This window comes from Pteronotus mesoamericanus, unplaced genomic scaffold, assembly GCF_021234165.1.
Source record: "Pteronotus mesoamericanus isolate MK-2021 breed Mesoamerican mustached bat unplaced genomic scaffold, CSHL_Meso_final contig_50, whole genome shotgun sequence".
Classification (NCBI taxonomy): Eukaryota; Metazoa; Chordata; class Mammalia; order Chiroptera; family Mormoopidae; genus Pteronotus; species Pteronotus mesoamericanus.
In genome coordinates this window covers 9,230,921-9,251,854 of record NW_026555186.1, presented here as the reverse complement: position 1 = coordinate 9,251,854, position 20,934 = coordinate 9,230,921, and the positions used below count along the sequence as shown (strand labels likewise).

General features: G+C 44.6%; 1 protein-coding gene across 1 annotated transcript in view; it reads right to left on the bottom strand.

Annotated features, from left to right (window-relative positions):
* DAP (death associated protein) overlaps positions 1-17,904 on the bottom strand; it is a 57,953-nt gene extending 40,049 nt beyond the window's left edge. Inside the window, exons 1-2 of the mRNA XM_054578329.1 lie at positions 17,663-17,904; positions 7,557-7,653 (exon numbers count right to left, since the gene is read on the bottom strand). Coding sequence (XP_054434304.1) covers positions 7,557-7,653; positions 17,663-17,717 — 152 coding nt within the window. The 5' untranslated portion in view covers positions 17,718-17,904. The remainder of the gene's footprint in view (positions 1-7,556; positions 7,654-17,662) is intronic.
* Between the last annotated feature and the right edge of the window lie 3,030 nt (positions 17,905-20,934).

Sequence of the window (20,934 nt, the reverse complement as noted above, 5' to 3'; positions counted from 1 at the left end):
TGGGCCTTCAGCACCTTCCTGCGTCCTAAACCGAAGGCGTCCAGCCTGGCTCCTGTGACATATGGATGCCCATATGCTCCCTCCCTTGGCGGAGCAGCGAGCCTTTGCTCTGCAACCTGTCAGACTTGGGCCTTCCTCTGGTGCCCGTCTTCATGATAGGAGAACTCAGAGACTGGGTTCCTGAGGATGCTCACGCCTGCAACTTCTAGGGCACAAAGTGTCCAGGTCACACACATCATGCTCTGTGCTCATCGGGCAGTTCTAGGCCAAACTCCTTAAATGCACATGGTTGTGTTCCTATTGATCATTGTAACAGACACATAGCTTCAACTTTTAGATGACATGTTACACTATATGCAACAGGAAAGCTGGTACAGGAGCCACCACTTAGCAGTTCTTTGTGCTTTAGAAGACAAATTAAATAAACATGTAAATCTATTCTATTTACATTTATTTTTTACCTAACAAAACGAATTGTTTTCCCACTATTTACTATGTGGACTGTTTGGCTTGTCTGTAGGCAGACAAGAACAATCTGTTACTGTCCTCATGGTCCTCAGGGCTCTGGAGGAATGAGTGGGGTCACCATCGACAAGTCCTTGTGTCCCTTCAATTGCCTCCAGTGTCTTGCAACAAATATATGACACTGTTTGGCTAATGGAGTAGTGAATTAGGTTCTCTGGTTTTAGCTTTGATATATCCCAAGCGCCTAGAACTGTGTTCAAATGTATTATGAATGAATTTAAACTAACTTTTACAAAATGGTCAAGTGGCTTAAAAAATACTTCTGGATAATAAATATTCGGAAGCTAAGGTTAACATGAGTACAAGCACAAATGAACAATAAGAGAGAAAAATTATACTGCTCCTAGTTTAAGTACTTTATGAGCCACATTATAGAGCTAATCACATTTGACAGGAAGCTGACTCTCCTACAAACCCTGATATCACCACAAAGGTCATTAGAAATTTAGACTTAATGAGAACCCTTACCTCAAGGGACCTTGAGATATTGGTTACTGATAGTATAAAATCATAATGATTAGTAAGACATTGAAATATTGTTTATTTCAACTGTATCTGATACATTCATGTCCTCTTTGTATTCATTTTATAATTTATATAATGGTAGAAAAGTATGCATGTATAATTAAAAAATGAGTATATCTATGTTGGGGGTGCAGGCACAAAACAGTTTTTAAATTGATGGCTTGCATGATCAAAGTCTGGGGCCACATCCAGGGCACAGGGCACCCACCTGGCTGGGAAGGCAGACTGTTACAGAGCCCCACCTGGGCAACAGTCTGCTGGCACAGAGGTGAGAGTCGCTCCCCAGGTAAGCCTCACAGTAAATAAATGGTTATACTGCCATTGCTGTTGGCATGTCAGCAGAGTTGGGCACTGCCAACTGATGCCTGGTGGCACGAGGAGCTGCCTGCTAGTTATGGGTTGAATAGTGTCCCCCCCCAACTAGATTCCTATGGCAATGTCCAAACCCCCAGTCCCTCAGAATGTGACCCTACTTGGAAATAAGAGTTAGCTGTTGCAGATGTAATTAGTTAAGAGGGGGTCTTTATCAGAAGAGAAACTGGGCAGACATGCACACAGGAGAACGTCATGTGAAGATCAGAGTTGTGCTGCCACCTGGCAAGGGGCTACCAGAAGTTATAGGAGGGTTTGGAACACATCCCTCCCTTGTGCTTCAGAGGGAGCATGGCCCTGCCAACCCCTGGATCTCGAACTTCAGGCTTCCAGAACTGGATGGGAATAAATTTCTGCAGTTTAAACCGCCCAGTTTGTGGTCCTTTGTTATGGCAGCCCTAGGAAGCTGATACAATGATCCTAGGGGGAAGGCAGCAAGTCTGGTAGGAGGTCCTCTCCACGAAAACAAGGTGTAGGGGGTGAGAGTAGGTTCAGCTGAGCCTTGGCAGACCCAGAGACAGAATCCTGCCATTAGGAAGGGCTGCAGGCTCTGGGAGTACAGGCGGACACTCCCCTCCCTGGGCATCCTCTCCCAGGGCCATCTTACATGCTACCAGCTGACTCCAGCTGCCACAGCGAACACAAGGGCCTGAGCCAACTATCTGCTCTCTGCTGCCCAAGGCGCCCTGGGCAAAACAAGGGCTTTCCCCACTCTCTTGCTGGTATACAGCTGTAACACTTCATCAATGCCCCACGTCGCCTGCGGACTTAGAACATTGATCTATGAGTCTCGGGTTGGCAAACCCAACAGCGCCAAGCTGCCGCACGGTGGCTGGAGTCCTCCAGTCTTCTTACCAAGGCAGTCAAGGCTGCTGCCAGGAAATCATGCCTCAACTCCATCTATTCTGAGGATCTTGCTATGTTATCAGGACAGCTTCTCCCTGGAAGAGGCACCTCAGTCCATAAGCCAGTGGCAACCAGTTATTCTCTTCAAGAGGACATTCCTTCTCCCTCGATGCCCTGCCCACGAAGTCCATACTTTGGGCCCAGGGCCAGGGGTAGGTATTTGGCCCACTGCACTCCAGTGCCTGGTTAGCTGCTGTTGCCTCACTATGGGCCTGCCTGCCAACAGAGCACACCCAAAATCGCACAGGGGTTGGCAGCTGGTGGCACTCCGCATCCCTAGTCCACTGGCATCTATGCACATCATGGGGAAAAGGATGCCTCTCTTTTAAAAGGCAGCTGACAAGCAGCCTGGTTCCCCTATGAAGTCAAACATGATGATATTCTGCCTTCTTATTTCAACTTTTACACTGAAACAAGGGTCTTTTTCATGGTGTTTGCAGTAATGACACTCTCTGTTGTGTAATTAATAAACACATTGGGAGAGACTCTGTGAGACTATGCAGGTATTTCATTTTTTTCCTAAACTTTCACCCAGTAATCATAGCACCCATCAGTGGACCTTGTCTCCAAACCTTACTGTGCTGTTTGCCTTCTGGTGATGTTTTAGTTCCTGCCTTCCTTTTACATTTATTAACTGAAAATTATTCCATAAAGAGCTGTCCCTTCTTATTTATCTCAGGGCAGACTGATGGATGTTTATTTTTACTCTGTGGGTTATAATCCAATGCTGCCATTATTAATTTTGTTGTATTAGACTGTTCCAGCCTGGGCCATCGGGAGCTCCTTCGGGCTGGCGCCGGTGTTGCTCTGAGAAGCCCACCCTGTTTAGTGCACCCCCTCACGCTCTGGCACTACAAGTTGTCCAGGCTCATCCAGCATTCTTTCTGCTCTGGCCCTGGAATCGCTCACTTCTCCAAGGAACTCTGGTTCCCTCAATTGGGGAATGGTGTTTAGGAACCAAGATTTGGGCTCTCAGGATGCTCATGGCTACATGGGAATCAAGTGATCATTTTTTTTTTTTTTTCAGGTCTTCTCCATGAACACGGCTAGGAAACACAGGCGTGCACACTAATCCTCCCTATCTAGATCTGTTTCTGCATGTATGTATATACCTGTAGGTATCTTACTATCCATCCACCTACCCACCCACCTATCCATTTAAAACTATGAATTCATACTGATACTTCCGATTTCAACTCAACACCACAAAGTTCATTTTAGTCTTCTGTTTACTATTTGTAGTAACCTCCTTTTCTGACAGTGAGCAACTTAGCTCTCTCTACCCACAATATATTTACTTATTTGCTCAGTCTTGGTATATATATAAAGCAATTTCAGAATTGCTAAACCCATATATACACACTCCTGTAAGAAACACATTTACTAACTGGAGTGTATCATTTGTATACATTTTTGTTCATTTGTTCATGTGTTTGTTTTAGCCTTATAGTATCCAGCCAAAATACTGTTTTCCAAAGTTGCTTAAGTTAGGCCTTTTCTTCCACTCCTTTCAATTGGTTATAGTAACCATTTGTATTACAGTTAGAGTCATCTGTTACTGTTTGTATTCCATTATAGGTCTCTCCTACATGCTGGGTGGTTTGAACCGTACGCTTATTTTTCGGGTATGTGAAAGAGGACCATAGTCCTAGCCAGAGCTGTAAAGAGCTGAGCTCAGAGAAGGACCACCCCCTGTCTCATTCTTATTGCCTGTCCCTATACCCCCTTACTTGCACCATTTTCCTGCCCACCCCTAGTCGACACCAACCCCTTTCCACTTCTAGTTTATTCTTCCTCTCACCTATCCTGTTTATTATCTTGCACCATGCATGATTCATTATAGGACTTCAGGACATGTTTAACACTGAACTGCATTCTTAAGAGGCTCCTACTGACTCCTGATGTCCATTCTGTGTCTGCAACTTCTCCTTTACATAATGCACCTCACTCAACAGAAGGCTTTGAGGAGAATCATGGCTTTCCTTAACTGGCTCAGTTCTGAGACAGAAACTAGCAGCCACTCAGGAAAGCACTGGTTAATAATGGTGAATCCTATTACTCTTCTAGATATCAAGAGCCACAGGTAGCTAGGACTCAGCTGGATGTAATTTCTTTTAAATTTCTATTATACCCTTTTCCCTTTAAAAAAAAATGCAGCACCTCAAAACAGTTTGACAACAGGAAATTACTTGTAAATCTCTGAAAAATTATAAGATTAAAGGAATTAAGAGTAGCATAAATATTTGCAATAAAAATAATTACAAAGAAGAGTTGTGGTTTTTGGTACGTTTGGTCACATAATAACGTCTTTAATGCTCTAGTTGTTCCTTTTCCCTGTAATCAGTATTTGATTATCAGATTAATGAGGAAAGAAGCCACCAGAGATGAGATGGTAAATATAAAGCTAGTTTTAAAAACTTCGGAAAGAGAAGTAAAACGTTTTGCAAAGAAGGAAATTGGCACCTGAGACTATGCACTTATTTTCATATCCAGACAACACTTTGAATCCAAACATGAAAAAATATAAAGCTTTAGGATTAGGGTAATGAGGATATTGAAGTCACCACGACATTTCCAAGAGAATAATTAACATGTTTGACAAATTCTGCAAAAAAATAGGCATTTCCATATGTAAAGTATTTCCAGTCACCTGAACCTCGTTTTAAACTGACAATTAGATCATCTCCTGATGGTGAGGTTGCACGGGTAGGATTACAGGCTTGAGGAATATGGAAAAGGTGATGGGCAACCCTAGAATCAATTGGCTGATTTTATAAGGGGATCCAGACTTACAGTCTATGTTCATCTTAGAAATACTCCGCCAATTCAGGGGAACTTTGTAGAGTATTGGAGGCATGGGCATCCAAGTGAAGACAGGCTCATGGCCGACTCCTGGCCTAGCCACTGACCAGCTATGTATCATTGGGCCCAAAAGCCTGTCGAAGCCATGATTTCTTCGTCTGTATCATAGTCATAGTCATATCAACTCCTAAGTGGCGTGAGCTTTAAACTTGATGTAAAGCACTCAGTAGTGCCCAGCAGAAAACAGGCACACGACTGGTGAGCACAGCCTCGTGGCTCAGAGTGAGGACGCCTAGCTGCCAGCGCCAGGATGTGGGCTCTGCCACTCATTCATTGTGTGAGCCTGACCTTTCTGAGCTTCTGAAGTGGGAGTAGTAATCTGAGATGGGGATAATAATCAATACCCAACTCTGGGATAGGGATGACAGTGGAGTAGTTGGGAGGACCCAACGAATTAGCGTGCACAGAGCACTTGGAAAAGGGCCAGACTCACTGCACTCTAAAATACAAGGATGATGACTTAACTAGAGTTATTCAATCAGCCCACGAGAAAACAGGGAGAGCCTAGTAGTGGAGGTAAACTCTTACGCAGAGTACCAGACCCAGTGCAGGGGTTTGGAAGGAGTTGTGTTGGCAGCACAGGTCAACAGCCTGACTCTGCAGAGGCTGGCCCCATCTGGTATGTCAAGTGGTTTAACCCTCAGCAGTCGAGAGCTAAGCCGAAGTGAGGAGGACAGACCTAGCCTACCCATAGGGAACACATTATAGCCATTTGGCTGCAGGGAACAAAAAACCCTTGCCTGTGTCTTATGCAAACCCTGTCCTGCAGTCAGCTGGCTTCCCAATACTTGGTTCTGCAGAAAACAAACCTTTACTGTAAGTGAGAGGCTAAACTCTAGAGTCCTAGGTGCTTGCTCCTCTCTTGCAATCATTCATTCTCTGGCATATTTATTTAAATGACACATCTTTCATAGAAGCTGCATTTCACCTCATGAAAAAAATCAATAGAAACAAAATGGGTTGTTCTGTCCTTATTTTTAAAAATGCTAGTAAATTATCATTTCTCACTGTATTGACAGTTACATGGGAAAAAGCTATTTGTACCTTTTTCCACTTAAACTCACACAGAAAAGCAGAATTTCTCAGTTCCGAAATAAAGCAGGGTCTCAGGTCTTCAGTTAAAGGACTATGGACCTCTAGGAGTTACTGATTCTGTTATGTTCCAAACACAGCTTTATGAAAGTAGCCAGTGAGAAAGAATTTTCTTTAAGCCACTTCTTTTAAAACCAGAACTTCTTTTAAAATCTTCATGTTGCTGATCTCATGATTTAAAATGGGGCAGAAATCACTCAGAAACTTACCCCAAATTTTGCCTGCCCCTCAAGTGACTGCAGGGTAACTCACACTATCCGAAGATCTACAGAAAACACCCAGAGGTGTGGCACATACATAAATGGACATGTAGTGCCTATGTGGGGCCACCGAGAACTTGCATGTCATTTTTAGGGGGCACAAGTTTGTGGAAGCAATTCAGTTGGAAGCCTGGCCTGCTCTGGACCCTGTTAGGGCTTAAATTCCTGCCCCTTTAACCTGAAAGGCATACAAAGTGGGCAAGTTTATAGGCTCCCTGGACTTGAGTTTCCAACATGTAAATCAGGAGAATACTACCTCCCATTCAGGACAACTGGACTGAAATTAAATAATGTGCCCGATCCACAGAAATACAGGTTAGGTGCCTTCCATACCCTTTCCACATTTTTCCTCTTCTCAGGGACACACCCTCTAGGGACAAGTCATAAGGCAGAAAGCTTATTGTGGACAAGCTCAGAGAGGCGATGCATTTGTGGTACATGTTTGCGTATTACAAGATGGGAGGAAATGGACTGGTACCAAGGTCCCTGAACCAAACTTGGCATTAGAACCCCTGAGGAAAACAGTTAATAAACAGAGATGGGGAACGCAGGGAGATGAGGTGTCTGAGACCCAGAGGGCTGGGGACAGAGATGTCATTTAAGGACACCAGGCTGTGGCTGCACTGATTCTCAATTTGGTTGAAGAACTAAGAAAGCCCAAATGTTTTTGAACATTTTAAAAATCAGTAGCTCTCTACCCTGGCGTCACAGAATGCCAGGTCCACACCAAAGATTCAACTAATATGGCATTTTCAAAGGTCTCCAGGATACCGCCCAACGATTGGTAACTTACACTCAGATATAGTCAGGAAAGAGGGCATGTTCTAGATCCCCCACTTCTCCCCTGAGAACAGAACCCCCACTTCACTGATTAGGAAAGGAAAAATACACAGCAGGAGCCCAAGCCAGCCCAAGTTATCAGGAGCGGAGCACACAGCAGAGAACAAACATTAATGTTTAACTGAGTTAGGATTATTTGTGGCACATGCTCAAGATTCGACAGCACTCTCCCACCTGGGGCTCTCCCATTCTTGGTCATCCTTGTCTCTCTCTTCTTTGGTGTCTCCAGAATGTGGGTGTTTCTGCACGATTCGCATTCCACCGGCTTTCACTAGGAGAAAAAGGATGGGGGAGCTGTGGTCAGTGTGGAAATGGAACAACTAGAGGGCCAGGAGAACTAGCTCCAAAGTTCTGGGTTGCCCTGTGGCCACTAGTCAGTCCAGATAACCTGGCATCAACAAGGATTTATGGGTTAGTGTTGCAGAAGAGTCAGCATGATATGGCACTCAGCGCACCTTTTACTCCAGATCCACTTGGAAATTCCCCTTGGCTCTTAATTGTTTTTGGTCTCACAGTATTTCATAACAGCAATAGTGTATCCAGAGTAGCAACCATGGGGACAAAGTGGCTGCTTGCTTTATGTTGGGTACGTCTTCTCAATGCAACAAGGTCCCATGGAATCTCCGCCTGTGCTATTTTCTCAAATATTAATGACTTTTTAAAATCTGCATAGTCCTTCATTATATTTTATCAATTATAGTTGACATACAATATTATATTAGTTTCAGGTGCATAACACAGTGATTCAGTATTTCTATACTTGACACAAAGTGAGCACCATGATAAGCCTAGTAATCACCTGTCCCTGTACAGTTAATACAATATTGATTCTATTCCCTATGTTGTGCTTTTATCCCCAAGATTTACTTCATGACTGGAAGTTTGTACTTCTTAATCCCCTTCCCCTTTTCTGCCTATCCCCCACTTTTGGTAACCATCATTTTGTTCTCTATGAGTTTGTTTCTGTTTTGTTTTGTTTTTTAGATTCCATATGTAAGTGAAATCATACAGTATTTGTCCCCAGAGATGCTTTTGATGGGGTGATACAGCTGCAGGTGACACGGGACAGTTGCTGGGCTAGTCAGAGGCTACTCAGGTGGCAGCTAAGATTCCCAAACTGTGCTACAAAATCTGAGTCTTGGCAGATGTCAGTTTAGTTTTTTAAAATAGCCTGGCCATATAACTCAAATACAATTCACCACTTAGAGAGTACAATTCAATGGTTTTTTTAGTATACTTGGAGTTGTACAACCATCACCACAATCAACCTGAGAACATTTTCATCACCCCAAACAGAAATCCCAAATCACGAATGGTTACTTCCTAACCCCTCTTTCCCTCAGCGACCAGTCATCTGGATTGGCCTGTTCTGGACATGTGACATAAGTGGAATCATAAAATATATGGCCTTGGTGACTGGCTTCTTTCATGCAGCCTGTTTTCAAGGTCCATCCATGTTACAGTATGTGTCAGTACTTCATTACTTTTTATGTCTGAGTAATATTCCATTGCAGGGATAGGCCACCTTTAATTCGTCCATTCATCTGTTGATGGACTTTTGGGTTATTTCTATATTTTGATTGTTATAAATAATGCAGCCATGAACAACTTGTGTACAGGTTTCTGCGTGGTACGTGAATATAAACCTTCATTTTCTTGGGTACACTCCTACTAGTAGAATAGCTGGGTCATGTAGTAACTTTGTATTTACCATTTTGACGAACTCCAAAGCCACAGCACCATTTTCTATTGCAACCAGTCTGGGGTTGAAATTCCCCCATGGCTCTTGTTGGTTTTTGGTCTCACAGTATTTCATAACAGCAATAGTGTATCCAGAGTAGCAACCATGGGGACAAAGCGGCTGCTTGCTTTATGTTGGGTACGTCTTCTCAATGCAACGAGGTCCCACAGAATCTCCACCTGTGCTATTTTCCAATTTCTTCACATGCTCACCAATACTTATTATCTATCTTTTAAATTATAGCCCCTAGAGGGTCTGAAGTGGTATCTTATTGTAATTTGATTTCTATTTCCTTAATGGCTAATGTATTAAGACTATTTTGAAAAAAAAAGTGGGTTCTGGGATCTATTAAGTGTGGGAGATGCTAGCATGAACAAAATTAAGTGGGATTCTTCAAGCCAGATTTTCTTGCCCTTTAGCATGCATTATGAAGCCTTATGAAGTGCAGAGTATGCCACCTTTCCTAAATGTATATGACCACTGAACTTTTACCACCCACCCCCCATCCCAATAATTCACCCTTTAGGACTACAGTATTCCAAAGAATAGAGTTTGAAAATGCTGGCTCTATATCCAAAAGCCAGTCTTATGTGGTCACTAGCACGTGCTTTGGGATCAGCAAGCTCCTCCACGTCCTCAGCTCTATGGTCACAGACTCGGCCCCTCAAAGCCTCACTGTTTCATTTGCAAAAATGGGATAAAAGCAGTCTCCTATGATCTAGAAGTTTAAATGAGAAGAGAGGCTGTTGAAATCCGAAGCCCCCAATGTGCTAGTTTAGATGTGAAGGTGGGGCCTTTGGGAAGTGATTAGGTCATGAGGGTGGAGCCCTCAAAAATGGGATTAGAGCCCTTATAAGACGACCCCAGAGAGGTCCTTTGCCCCTTCCACCATGTGAGGACACAGAGAAGACAGCTGTCCTAGAACGAGGAAATGAACCCTCAACAGACACTGAATCTGCTGGCACCTGATCTTGGACTCCTGGTCTGAAGATCTGAGTTTATAAGCCACCAGTCTGTGACAGTCTGTTTCGGCAGCCCAAATGGGCTAAGGCAGAGGTGTCGGCAGTTCCGCACGGGCGAGCACTCGCAGGAAGCGGAGCCAAGTCAGCGGCACTCAGGGTGCCCAGGCTCACCGTGCCTCGCCCTCCCTCCTCAGAACAGCCACTCCCAGTGTTCCGTCACAGCTCAGGGTCCGTCACCAACACAGACAACTTGCCAGGTCACGGCCTCTGGTGTTTCAGATCTGCTTGGATCCTGCTGAATCAGGAAAGTCCAAAACAAGTTTCTTTATGATTCTGAAGAACAGGAAAAAGAATGTGAAATACCCACTCAGGCTCTCATGCTTCCAGGTTCTAAGTTTTCAATTTCCCTGGTAGGGTTTGCCAGCCTGTGACTTCAGGAAGCCAACGATGCCTACTTCATGGTCAATAGTACCTAGTGGTATCCGCTAGAAAAAGGCAAAGCTGGGCTGTATTCATTTCTTGTGTTTTTGCTTCTTTTATATATGTAATCATTTTAGATATACTTGTCTTATAGGTGTCTATCCAATAATTTTATTATCTGAGGTCCCTGGAAGTCTCATATATTGTCTGTTTTTGTCTGCTGACGCTTCTTGAGCTGCCTGTGGACTGGGAGCTTGTTTCCAGCAGGGCTTTATCTGCAGGGATCCTCTGGGACTTGGCATGCAGGCAGCTTCCTTTTGGAGAGATGCTATAGGTGCTCTCCGAGACCAGGAGTACAGGGCCTGGGAACCCTTTTTATGTCAGATTCCTCAGGAATCACTAAACAGTGTGAAGTTGAGCCCACAGCCCATGTCAAGGCAGGGCTGCGTTCACAGATCCTCAAGGACACCTTTTTGCTCTCCAGAGCACAGGCTGAACCAGAGCAGCTTTTCTACCATCCCACTGGCCACGGTTCTCTCCTCCACCCTTTCTCCATGGGCTTGGCCCTAATATTCACCAGTATGACTGGTGTCTTTATACGGAAAGGATGAGGTATCAGGTCACTCTGCCTCATGTGGGTTTAAAGATCATCCTGTTACAAATTTCAGTTTCTTCTCTAGTTGCGGTTTCCTCAGTTTGGGGATTCCCCTCATTTGGGGCTCAGATTAAAAAAAGAAAACAAACAGAAAAACATTTGCAGGTGGCTTATCAAAATTTCCCAGTTACGCAGCATGTCAAACTTTAAGAAATGAGACTGAAAATAAAATTCTGTAGCAGGTTTAAGAGAATTTACCACTCTATTGAAATGAATTTTTTCTTTTTGCCAAAGGGGGGAGCTAGAAGAATTGTCCCACTAATTTTTTAAATTTAATGTATCCCCCCCCCCCCATATATCCCGCTCCCATGTCATGTCCATTAGAAGCTGATAGAGAGTGCTATTATGGGCTGAACTGTAGTCTCTCCAGATTCGTATGTTGAAGCTCTAACCCCAATAACCCCAGAATGTGAATGTATTTGGAAGTAGGGCCTTAGAAAGAGGTGATAAAGTTATAAAGAGGCTTTAACTCATTAGATGGGGCCCGAATCTAATGGGACTGTTATCCTTACAAGCAGGAGAAAAATCACAGGGACGCTGATGCACAGAGGAAAGGCCACACGAGGACACAGTGAGAAGGCATCGTCTGCAAGCCAAGGAAAGAGGCCTCAGGAGAAATCAGGCCTGCTAGCACCTTGATCTTGGACTTCCAGCCTCCAGAACTGTGAGAAAATAAATTTCTGTTGTTTAAGTTACCCAGTCTGTGGTATTTTGTTATAGCAGCCTGAGAAAACTAATACAGTTGCCCATTTAAAAATGATCTGTGAATCATTTCAACTTGGCAGATATAAAACTTTAAAACTCTAACTCACGATGTTTTCTATAAACTAAAACTAAAAAGCTCTGTGCACGTCACTATAAAGAAAACCAATAATGCATGTCAAGGTGACATTTACAATTATTGTCATCTGAAGCTCACAAAGAGAGGCCTGTCCACTCCTCTGCTGAAGTTAAGTACACATGTCAAAGGTTAGTTGTTCTGCATTAGCACTTCCTTTAATTTAGTTTATAGAAACAATTAACTTCATTCATCCCTCATGGAATATATAGTGGTTAATACAGCAATACAAACTGGCAATAATAACAGTAATAACTCAAGGCTGAGACAGATTTATTTTAAATGGTAATTCTGCCAAAAATACATGGCAGCACATATTTATTGGGTTTTTATCATTGTTACTAGAACTCTTCATTTGTGAAAATACAAAAGCAGAATTCTTTTGCAGATATCTTTGTGGAATATTTGAAAATACAAGTATTTTTACGAGACATTAGAAAAAAATCTTGGATTTTTGTTGCGGTTGTTACTTAAACAACAGTTTCAAATTTAAAGAATAACAAGCTTCCTCCTAGCACAAGTCCCAGGTTCAAACCCCAGCTCTGCCTGTGTGCTCAGGTGTGGGCGCATGTGTATGTGTCTAGGCAGGTTGCTAACTGCCTCTGTGCCACAGGGTCCTGCTGTGAGAAAGGTGACCATGCCCTCTCCCTGCCCCACAGGGGTTCGCTGAGGACTAAATGAGATAGCACACGTGCAACACCTCCAGTGGGACCAGGCACAGGGCAAATGCTCAACTTTCACCTACTCTCATTAAACAGGTTTTAACAATCGGCACCTAGTACCCAGAGAGCCCTTTAGTCTTCGAGTCCTTGGTGCATAAATGTCTCCTCATTGCTGTTTTCTCATATGTAGAATGTGGGTGACGTATGGGCTCCTGGGGTTGGAGAAGAGGAATGACACCCGGCAGAGTACTCCCCACATGGTTCTCCGCTGACACAGGCAGCTAACCCTCACCAGGACGGTCATCAGCACACCATCCTAGGAAGGCCCCGCACCATGTTCGACACCTGCCGTCCCCTCTGCAGAGGCGATGCATTAAGATGGCAGAGCCGTGCACCAGGAGGAGCCTAGACTCCTGCCCTGGGAGGTGCCACCCGAGAAAGAAATAAACCTTGACTTGTTTAGTCATTGACCTTGTGGGTTGTTTGTTACAAGAACGAGTACAATATAATGGTAACTGATATATAGTATTTTATACAAAAGTGATTATTTCCTATATACACAAAAAGATTTCTGAAGTTGGGAAGGGGAAAGCATTCACAAAACCAGTAAGAGTGCTGTGGGCATTGTTCAAAAAAGGACATGCACAGAAGAAAGGGTGCTAAGAGAACAGAGGTTCAATCTAAAACATGCCTTAGAAATGCTACCATCCACTCTGACTGGAAGCTTCTGAAAAAACGCAGTGGCTAAAGGGGTCTCTTTTTGTCTTGGCATGACCAGGGCAAAGATGGACCTCTGTCCTGCATCTCCAGGCACTGATCAGTGAGGGCTGAGGACAGTAGGGGCATGCTTAGCATGCCTGAGACTGGAGGGTTACAACAGTGAAAAACCTAATTAGTCTTCCATTTCTAGCAACTGAGTGGCCTAGAGAATATAAAGACCTTCCTGCAGAAGATAATTCGGGGAGATTTATCACCTATGACCTTTTAAATACATCCTTAACTTGTGCCTAATATAACAAAAAATTGAATAATTTTGAAATTACTAAAGCAGGTAAAGTGGTCTATTTCTCATTTTACTTTCAATAAATACAACTTTTATATTTCCATTTGACTCAGTTCTAGAAGGGATGGTTCATATATATGATTCATCCACATGTAAAACTATTAACGCTCAACACTATCACATATTACATTTATGAGAACTTTGCTGACAGGGCTTTGGCTCCCCTGGGAAATGGGGAGGAGACCTGGGCCAGCAAAATGTATTTAACAAAGAAACATTAGCCACATCACTGCCACCAACTCAAAAAGCCTGGCAGAAATGAGCAATCGTGTGGCTTATAATTATGTCCTCCTCCTACCGAGGCATCCCAGCATTATTAGATGGAACAGAACCTCACTAATTCTACCTTTGCTAATCTGTATTTGTGGTAACTCTCATAGAACAAGGCGCCTCTCCCCGCTTCTCCGCAGATATTTTGTAGTCCAGGGCAGTGGAGGCATCTTAAGTCCTTAAGACTCAATCACTTTTACAGAGGACCTCACTTTTACAGAAGACCGCACTGGCTGAGAGCACAGGGCCAGGGCGCGGTAGGGTGGGGTAGGGCATGGTCATCAGTGACCTGCTCTTATTTGCATGGCACCTTCCCCCACACTGCAGGGTCCTCTGTGACCAGCCTCAGAAAGCTCACCCTTTGGGAGGAGACACATGGCAAGTGATGGAGCCCCTAGTCGAGATTGGCTGCTGAGGCTCCAAGGGGCAAAGGACCTACCGGCTAGTCCCCCTGAACTTACTGACTCCAGAAGGACACTCAGAATGGTTTGGCCAGTTTTTTATATGGAGTTGTCCTCTTTATGCCAACTGTAAGGTGATTGCTAATTAAGTGAGTGAATTAGAGCCAAGAGCTTAGAACAGTGCCAGTGAAGGGGAGCAGAATATGCCACCCCCTAAATATGCCTTTTTGGCATAAAGGTTACTTTGAGCTGGTTAAGAAACAGCAGACAAAGAAAAGCTCAGAAAACTGGGAAGCTACCCTTTTGTAAGGAACATTTACATTTATAATGGAAATCTCCATTTGTAAGCATCTCCCACTCTGTACTAGAAAGGGAAGGGTGACTAAATCACAAGAGAATCTTAAATCTGCATAACAACCTTACCCTGGTTTGCCTGGCTTTTCCTGGAAATCTCCCATAAATGGCTTACCATATGCAATGTTTTCCTCTTTTCAGTTGAAGTTGGTATTTAAGGTGGTGGCTTGGGCCATTTCAGGGAGTTACTCAGTTTTCCCAGTCTGTTCCATGTATAGAGGAGGTATTCCGTATAGAGCAGGTATTCAAACCTAAGTTACTATTTGCACTATTTTAATGCTGCCTAAACTGTACACTGGAGTCAGCCCAGAAGTAGAAAACATGGCAGGCCCCACAAGCTATGGGGAAGTGAGAAGTGCTAAGAGGCTCTAAAGAAGCTCACTCAGGAGCTACTTATTGAGTACTTTGTGTCAGCCCCTGAGGATAAAGACAGCAGTAAGATCCAACTTCAGAAGCAAGAAGGGAGGCAGGCAGATGGAGGTAAGTGTGATGTTGTGGAATGCACAGGATACCTGGTTCAGACAGCAATAACGAGAAAACACAAAAGAACATGAAGATAGCCATGAAAGAGAATTTTATTGTTTCCGATTAAGGATTTAAGCACAAGTCTGTGTGATGCAATTTAAGCACTTAATGAAGGTGTACCCAAAGTTTTCAAGGCTGTAATTTTGATTTATGAACTGTGTTCCTGGCTATCCTTGATAATTATCCTTTATTATAGTGGGTTGCCTTTATTATTTTTTTAAACATCAACTCTGCAGAACTGCCTCCTCTCTGGCCATGCCAGAGTAAACAAGAATACCCCAATACCCTCTGCTTTTTGCCAAAAAAAAAAAAGCTTTCCCACAGGGGCCTCTGTTCCACAGGGGAAAGTGGATCTGAAGCAAAATACTGCAACTAACAAAAGGTTTCTTTTTAACCAGTACTTCCCCACAAGGATGCCAGGTTCTACTTCCAACTCTGGCCAAATATGACTGGCATTGGAAAGGGAGAATGACAGTGACAGTTCCTTAAGCAGCTCCTTTGAGATTAAAACTCCATAGGCTAAAGGACCTCCCTTGAAGTCACTTTAGGTTGTGCGATTAACTGCACTTGGACTTGGATCCTGATGAATGGAAGGGATAGAGCTCCAGGGAGAGTTATAGTGGCAAAGGCAAAGGCAGCCCTGCTGGGCAACTCTCCCAGATCACCCAGCCCAAACCTCCCATTTCACAGATTAGGAAAACTAAGCCCTAGAGAAGTGCCAGGTTTCAAGACGTAGAACAGAGGTTCAACGCTACACCAGCACAAATGATGCTCCTCTCTCCTGCGAGCATCAATACACTTTTAAATTTGTAATTCACAAGGCCTAGCTGTTTACAATTCAAAGAAAACCAATAAGCCTTTTAATTTGTAACTCACTGAAGCTTAACTTTTTACAATTCAAAGAAAACCAAAGTCCTTCATGGACTTTCTCCTAGGAACTTAATATGCACAGTTCATGTCTGTGATCTTAAAAATCTCCATTTGGATATGTTTCCATATGCAATTTAGTTACTCCCACTTTGATTTGGTATCATTCCTACATATACTCTTTACTGCCTGCCACTCATTTCCCTGGGTCAGAAGAGTAAAGAAAGATGTTCCCTCCTGCAGTGTCACCCAGGTGGTCAGGCAGCTGGACATGGACTGGGTGAGGTAGGAATTAAAGATCAGGTTATCTTGAAAGGAAATCTCTTTGAGGTACTTTTTTTCTTTTTTTAACTAATGCAACACAGAGGCCCCCGAAGCCTATTTTCCACTACAGTGGAACTATCTTCCAAAATCCCATGCCTCGAAAGTCCCCAGGCAGCAGCCCTTTTTCTTCCCTAGTTCAGGTTAGCTTTCCTGTTGAGAAATCCTTTCGTCCGTGAAAAATATTCCTTCGGAATACATCACATTCAAAGAGCAGCTCTATTCGTCGTGTTGAAGGAGACCATGAGTGCCCTACTATGGGAGGCAGCGGACAGAGATTACGGGAGACTTTCTGTAAAGCAGCCGCGTTTCACGACGGCTTCTGTCACTAGAAGACTGAGTTCATAACACTAACGTGTGCAATTAAGACACTAAGAGAACCCCACACGTCGAGGCGACCTGGCTTCTGGGACCCAGACACCTTTCATTCTCTCCCAGTGCCGTTCCACATGGATCACCGCCATTCCAAGGTGAGCAGAAACGGACACTGACCAGCTGGAACAGAGCGAAGGAGCAAACAGGAACTGTCCTCAGAAAGGGGAGGAGACGGAAGGGACACAAGGGCTGCTCAGATTCAGATTTTCTAAGAAAGGCGACTCCTGGATTTAACTTCCTTGGCTCAGCATTTAGAATTTGAAGAAAATAAAAATTAAAAAAACCCCACAACCCAACACACACACACACACACACAGACAACACTTTTGAGAAAAACCTGGATGTGAAAGAAACTGAGGGAAAAAGTCATATTGAGTGATTAATGATGAAAATTATTTCCACTCTTTTGGTTCTTTTGTCAGTATAAAGCGCTGTCAACCTTCAATTAATCGCCACCCTATCGTTAAAAACAGAGACTTTTAATTGTGTTGGCTACTCGTTTTTCCAAAACATCTGTACATTCTAAGAAAGTGTTCACCGCCCCCACTCCTTTTTTTGGAAGTTTTGCAACTGGGCTTACTCAAGTCGTTCTAATTTGCATGCAACTGCCACAGGCTTGCGAGGTTTCACATACTTCAAAGAAATGGGTTTCGCCAAACGTGGGGCCGCATTTAACTGAAAACCCCACGAGTGGCCAGGTCTCAGGCTGGTTGACAAGTTCCCGCGCCTTGCGCCCGAGCACTTCCCCGCCCGGCGCCCCGCGCCCGCGGGTTCGAGCCCGCCCTCTGGACCCGTTAGAGGATAGAAAGTGGAAACCAGTCAGTACCGGCGGGCGGGTGTCCAGCTTTCGTCTCTAGCTTCCCCTCGGGAGGCGAAGACATGATGCAACCGCGTTTCGCAGGGGATGGGACGGCAGCGGCGGCGGCGGCGGACTCGCGGGCCTTGAGGGATGTGCACACAAGTGTGAGCGCCAGGGAGAGAGGCAGGAGCGCGCGTGGGCAGGCGCGCTCGGGAGGGCTGGCCGCGGCCGTCGGGAGGGGGAGCGGCCGCCGCGCGCCGACGTGGCACGGCCCTGACTGCGCGCGGCTGCGCGTTGACGTCACTGCCTCCAGCTCGTTCCACTGGCCTCTGCGCGCCCGCGTACTGAGCCTGCGCCTTCGGCAGCGCCACGTCGGAAGCACTGTTGAGGGCGGAGCTTTAGCGGTTAGAAGAGGTGGGGGTCAAGGCTGGCAGGCGCAGTCGCAGGAAGTTGAGAGAGACCTAGCAGGAGGGTGGCTGCTCCGTGGGCCGCGTTCAACCAACCCTGCCAGGTAGATGGTGACAGCGGTGAAGAAGCTGAGCCGCTATAGAGGGCCGCCCGGAGGGCTGATGTGTGAGGTCAGGGAACCGTCTGCCAGATGTCCTAGCCCATCACACACTTGGAGTGACTAAATGGGGAAATAAGACTCAACCCCAGATGGAACCGACCAGGGGCCTGAGGATAGCAGGGATTTGTTAAAATTGAGAAGGGAAGCCCTATGAATCCTGGAAACTTGGACAGAGTTCTCGGAGGGTTGCCGCTATGCCCACTCTCTCTTTGCTGTCTATCTGTTGCGATGGATGGTGAATCTGTCCAAAGCTGACCCTTTGCTCTTGTGCTCTGGATTGCATATGTCTCACCTTCTCGAGTACTCTGAAATTACAGTTATTGTCTCCTAAGCCAGCTGTATCGTCTTGGTGAATTAGCGTTCAAACATACCTAATGCCTTTAGAAAAGTAAACACCACTGTCTCGCTTGGCTGCACCTTTGACAATTCAGCTGCTCAAAGAGATTGAACACTTTACCTCTGCTCCTCAACCTAGTTCAATCCATCTGGTTATTATCCAGGTAGATGCACAGAGGCTAGCGCCAACCATGGAAAGTTCTTTTGTTAAGGTTGCTCATGACCTCCATACTGTTCGATCCAATGGTCACCCTTATACTCTCACCATACTTTACCTCAGCAGCACTTGACCTAGCTGACTGTCCCCCTCCTTAGTTTCAGGGATGCCACATAACTACCTTAACACCCACTGTTGGAGCTACCTTGGCTGCTAACTCTTGGTCAGGTTGGTTGGCTCCTGTTCTAGATTCCTGAACCTTTGAGTAACTGAAGGCTCAACAGCAGCCCTTTTCTCTAGATTTTGTTTCAGTGGTCACATGCAGGCCCATAGGTATGACTATCATCCAAACACTTATGGATGCCAAATCTGCAAACCCATTTCTCTATACCTGCCCTTTCCCTAAGCTTCAGACTCTCGACCCATCCCGCCTCTTTGACCTCTGTACCTGAATGTCTAACACAGCGTTACCAACTCTGTGTCACAGTGCACATAGAAATGCACATACCATACATTGATCTTGGACTTTTCCCCCCTCACATTTAAATATCATTAGTGGCAGGATAGCTGGTGGCTAGGTGGCAGTAATGATATAGTCACCATTGTTTTGCACTCATCAAAACTTGCAGACAGGTATGAGCAGCTTAAAAGGAAATCCTGAAGTTCATAGTGGAACACTTTTAAGAGTTATGCATGACTAGCAGTCTCGGAGGAGGAGAGTGAGAAAATTTACAGACACCAACTTGGATTCTGAACGCAAAGAAGCTTTAAGAATACCTAACCAATTAATTTTGTGAATATTTTTAAATCTATGTGCAATAGTGCTGTATGGTCAAAAAGTCATGTCTTAAAAGAACTATTTCTAAGAAGTATAAAATAAAAATTCTATGTTAGAAAACATTGTGTTATTGTTAATTTGGCTGCAGTTTTCCCCCAGTGGTACATAAAGTTGGATGTTATGAGTGATGGTATCTTCTATTTAATGATATGGCATTGTAAGGGAATCCTGGGATAAAAGAGGGAGTTTACTGAAGAAGAAGCCCAACTACCAAAGGGCCCTAGTGGCTCCAGAATCCAGACACCACTGGGCTTCCGTGAGGCTTGAGAGGACTATATCTTTGCCTGAGACCTGTTCTGGGAGTACAGTGATGGGGACACTTAAGCGACAGCCATGTCTGGTTTTACAAGTTCAAAGCAAAAGTGGTTCACCCACCATCCCACAAATACCTTCCTATCTAGAATAGTTTCTAAAACTTCTCATTACAGTGTGGAGCACCTGTCTAATAGTCCTGCTGAAGAAAATTCTGTTGTTTATTTAAGGAATGTAGCTTGTTGCGGGGGGCGGGGGGACATTACCCAGCTTCCCTTGCAGCTAGAGATGGTCAAGTGACACAGTTCTGGTTACTGAAATGTAAGTGGAAGTTTATTAGGGGATATCTGGGGAAATTTTGCATTCTGGGTCTGAGGATTGTCTTTCCTCCTGTTTTTTACTCATTATTTATACAACCTTTAATTCAGGCAGAAGGCAGAGCAATCATATTGCAACCATGAGGCAACCAAAGGCATGAAAGCCTTATGCTAAAGGTGATCTTCTGAGCAGAAAGATCAGAGGCAGGTGGGACTTTGAGATTCTGTGGAGGCTCTGCAGAGCAGTAGTACCCACCTTGAGGCTGTTCTGTTGTGGAAAACAAACCCCTATTAGATTAAGTCCCTGTGGTTGGTTTCTTTACGTGTGGCCAAATGCAGTTCCTAACATCAGTCCTTACCAGGTCCTATCAGGTGGAGGCTTTCCTGCCTCTCAGAGCTCATCTCCCATGGCTCATCTAGCCACAATGGCCTTTCTGATATTCCCTTGAGGGTGACAAGTTGATTCTTTCCTTGAGCCTTAGCATTATTCACTCCCTCCATCTGGAACTGCTTCCCTAGATTCTTGGATGGTTAACTCCTCATTCTGAAATCAGCTTTTCAGAGAGTTTGCCCTGACCGCTGAATTTGCGTGAGTGAGCTCAGGCACTAGACTCATCACAGTACTTCATCTTCATCTGAAACTCTTTATCTACCATCTTGGCGTTACTATCTCTCTTCTCTGACTAGCACTGGTTGGATGCCAGCCCTGCTGGGGAGAGACCTTGTCCATCTTGCCCACTGCATTCCTGGCAACCAAAACCAGAGTGGGCACAGAAGTATCCAGTAATTCTGGAGCAGAGCTACATTTAAGTTCTCACAACAGTTACCTAA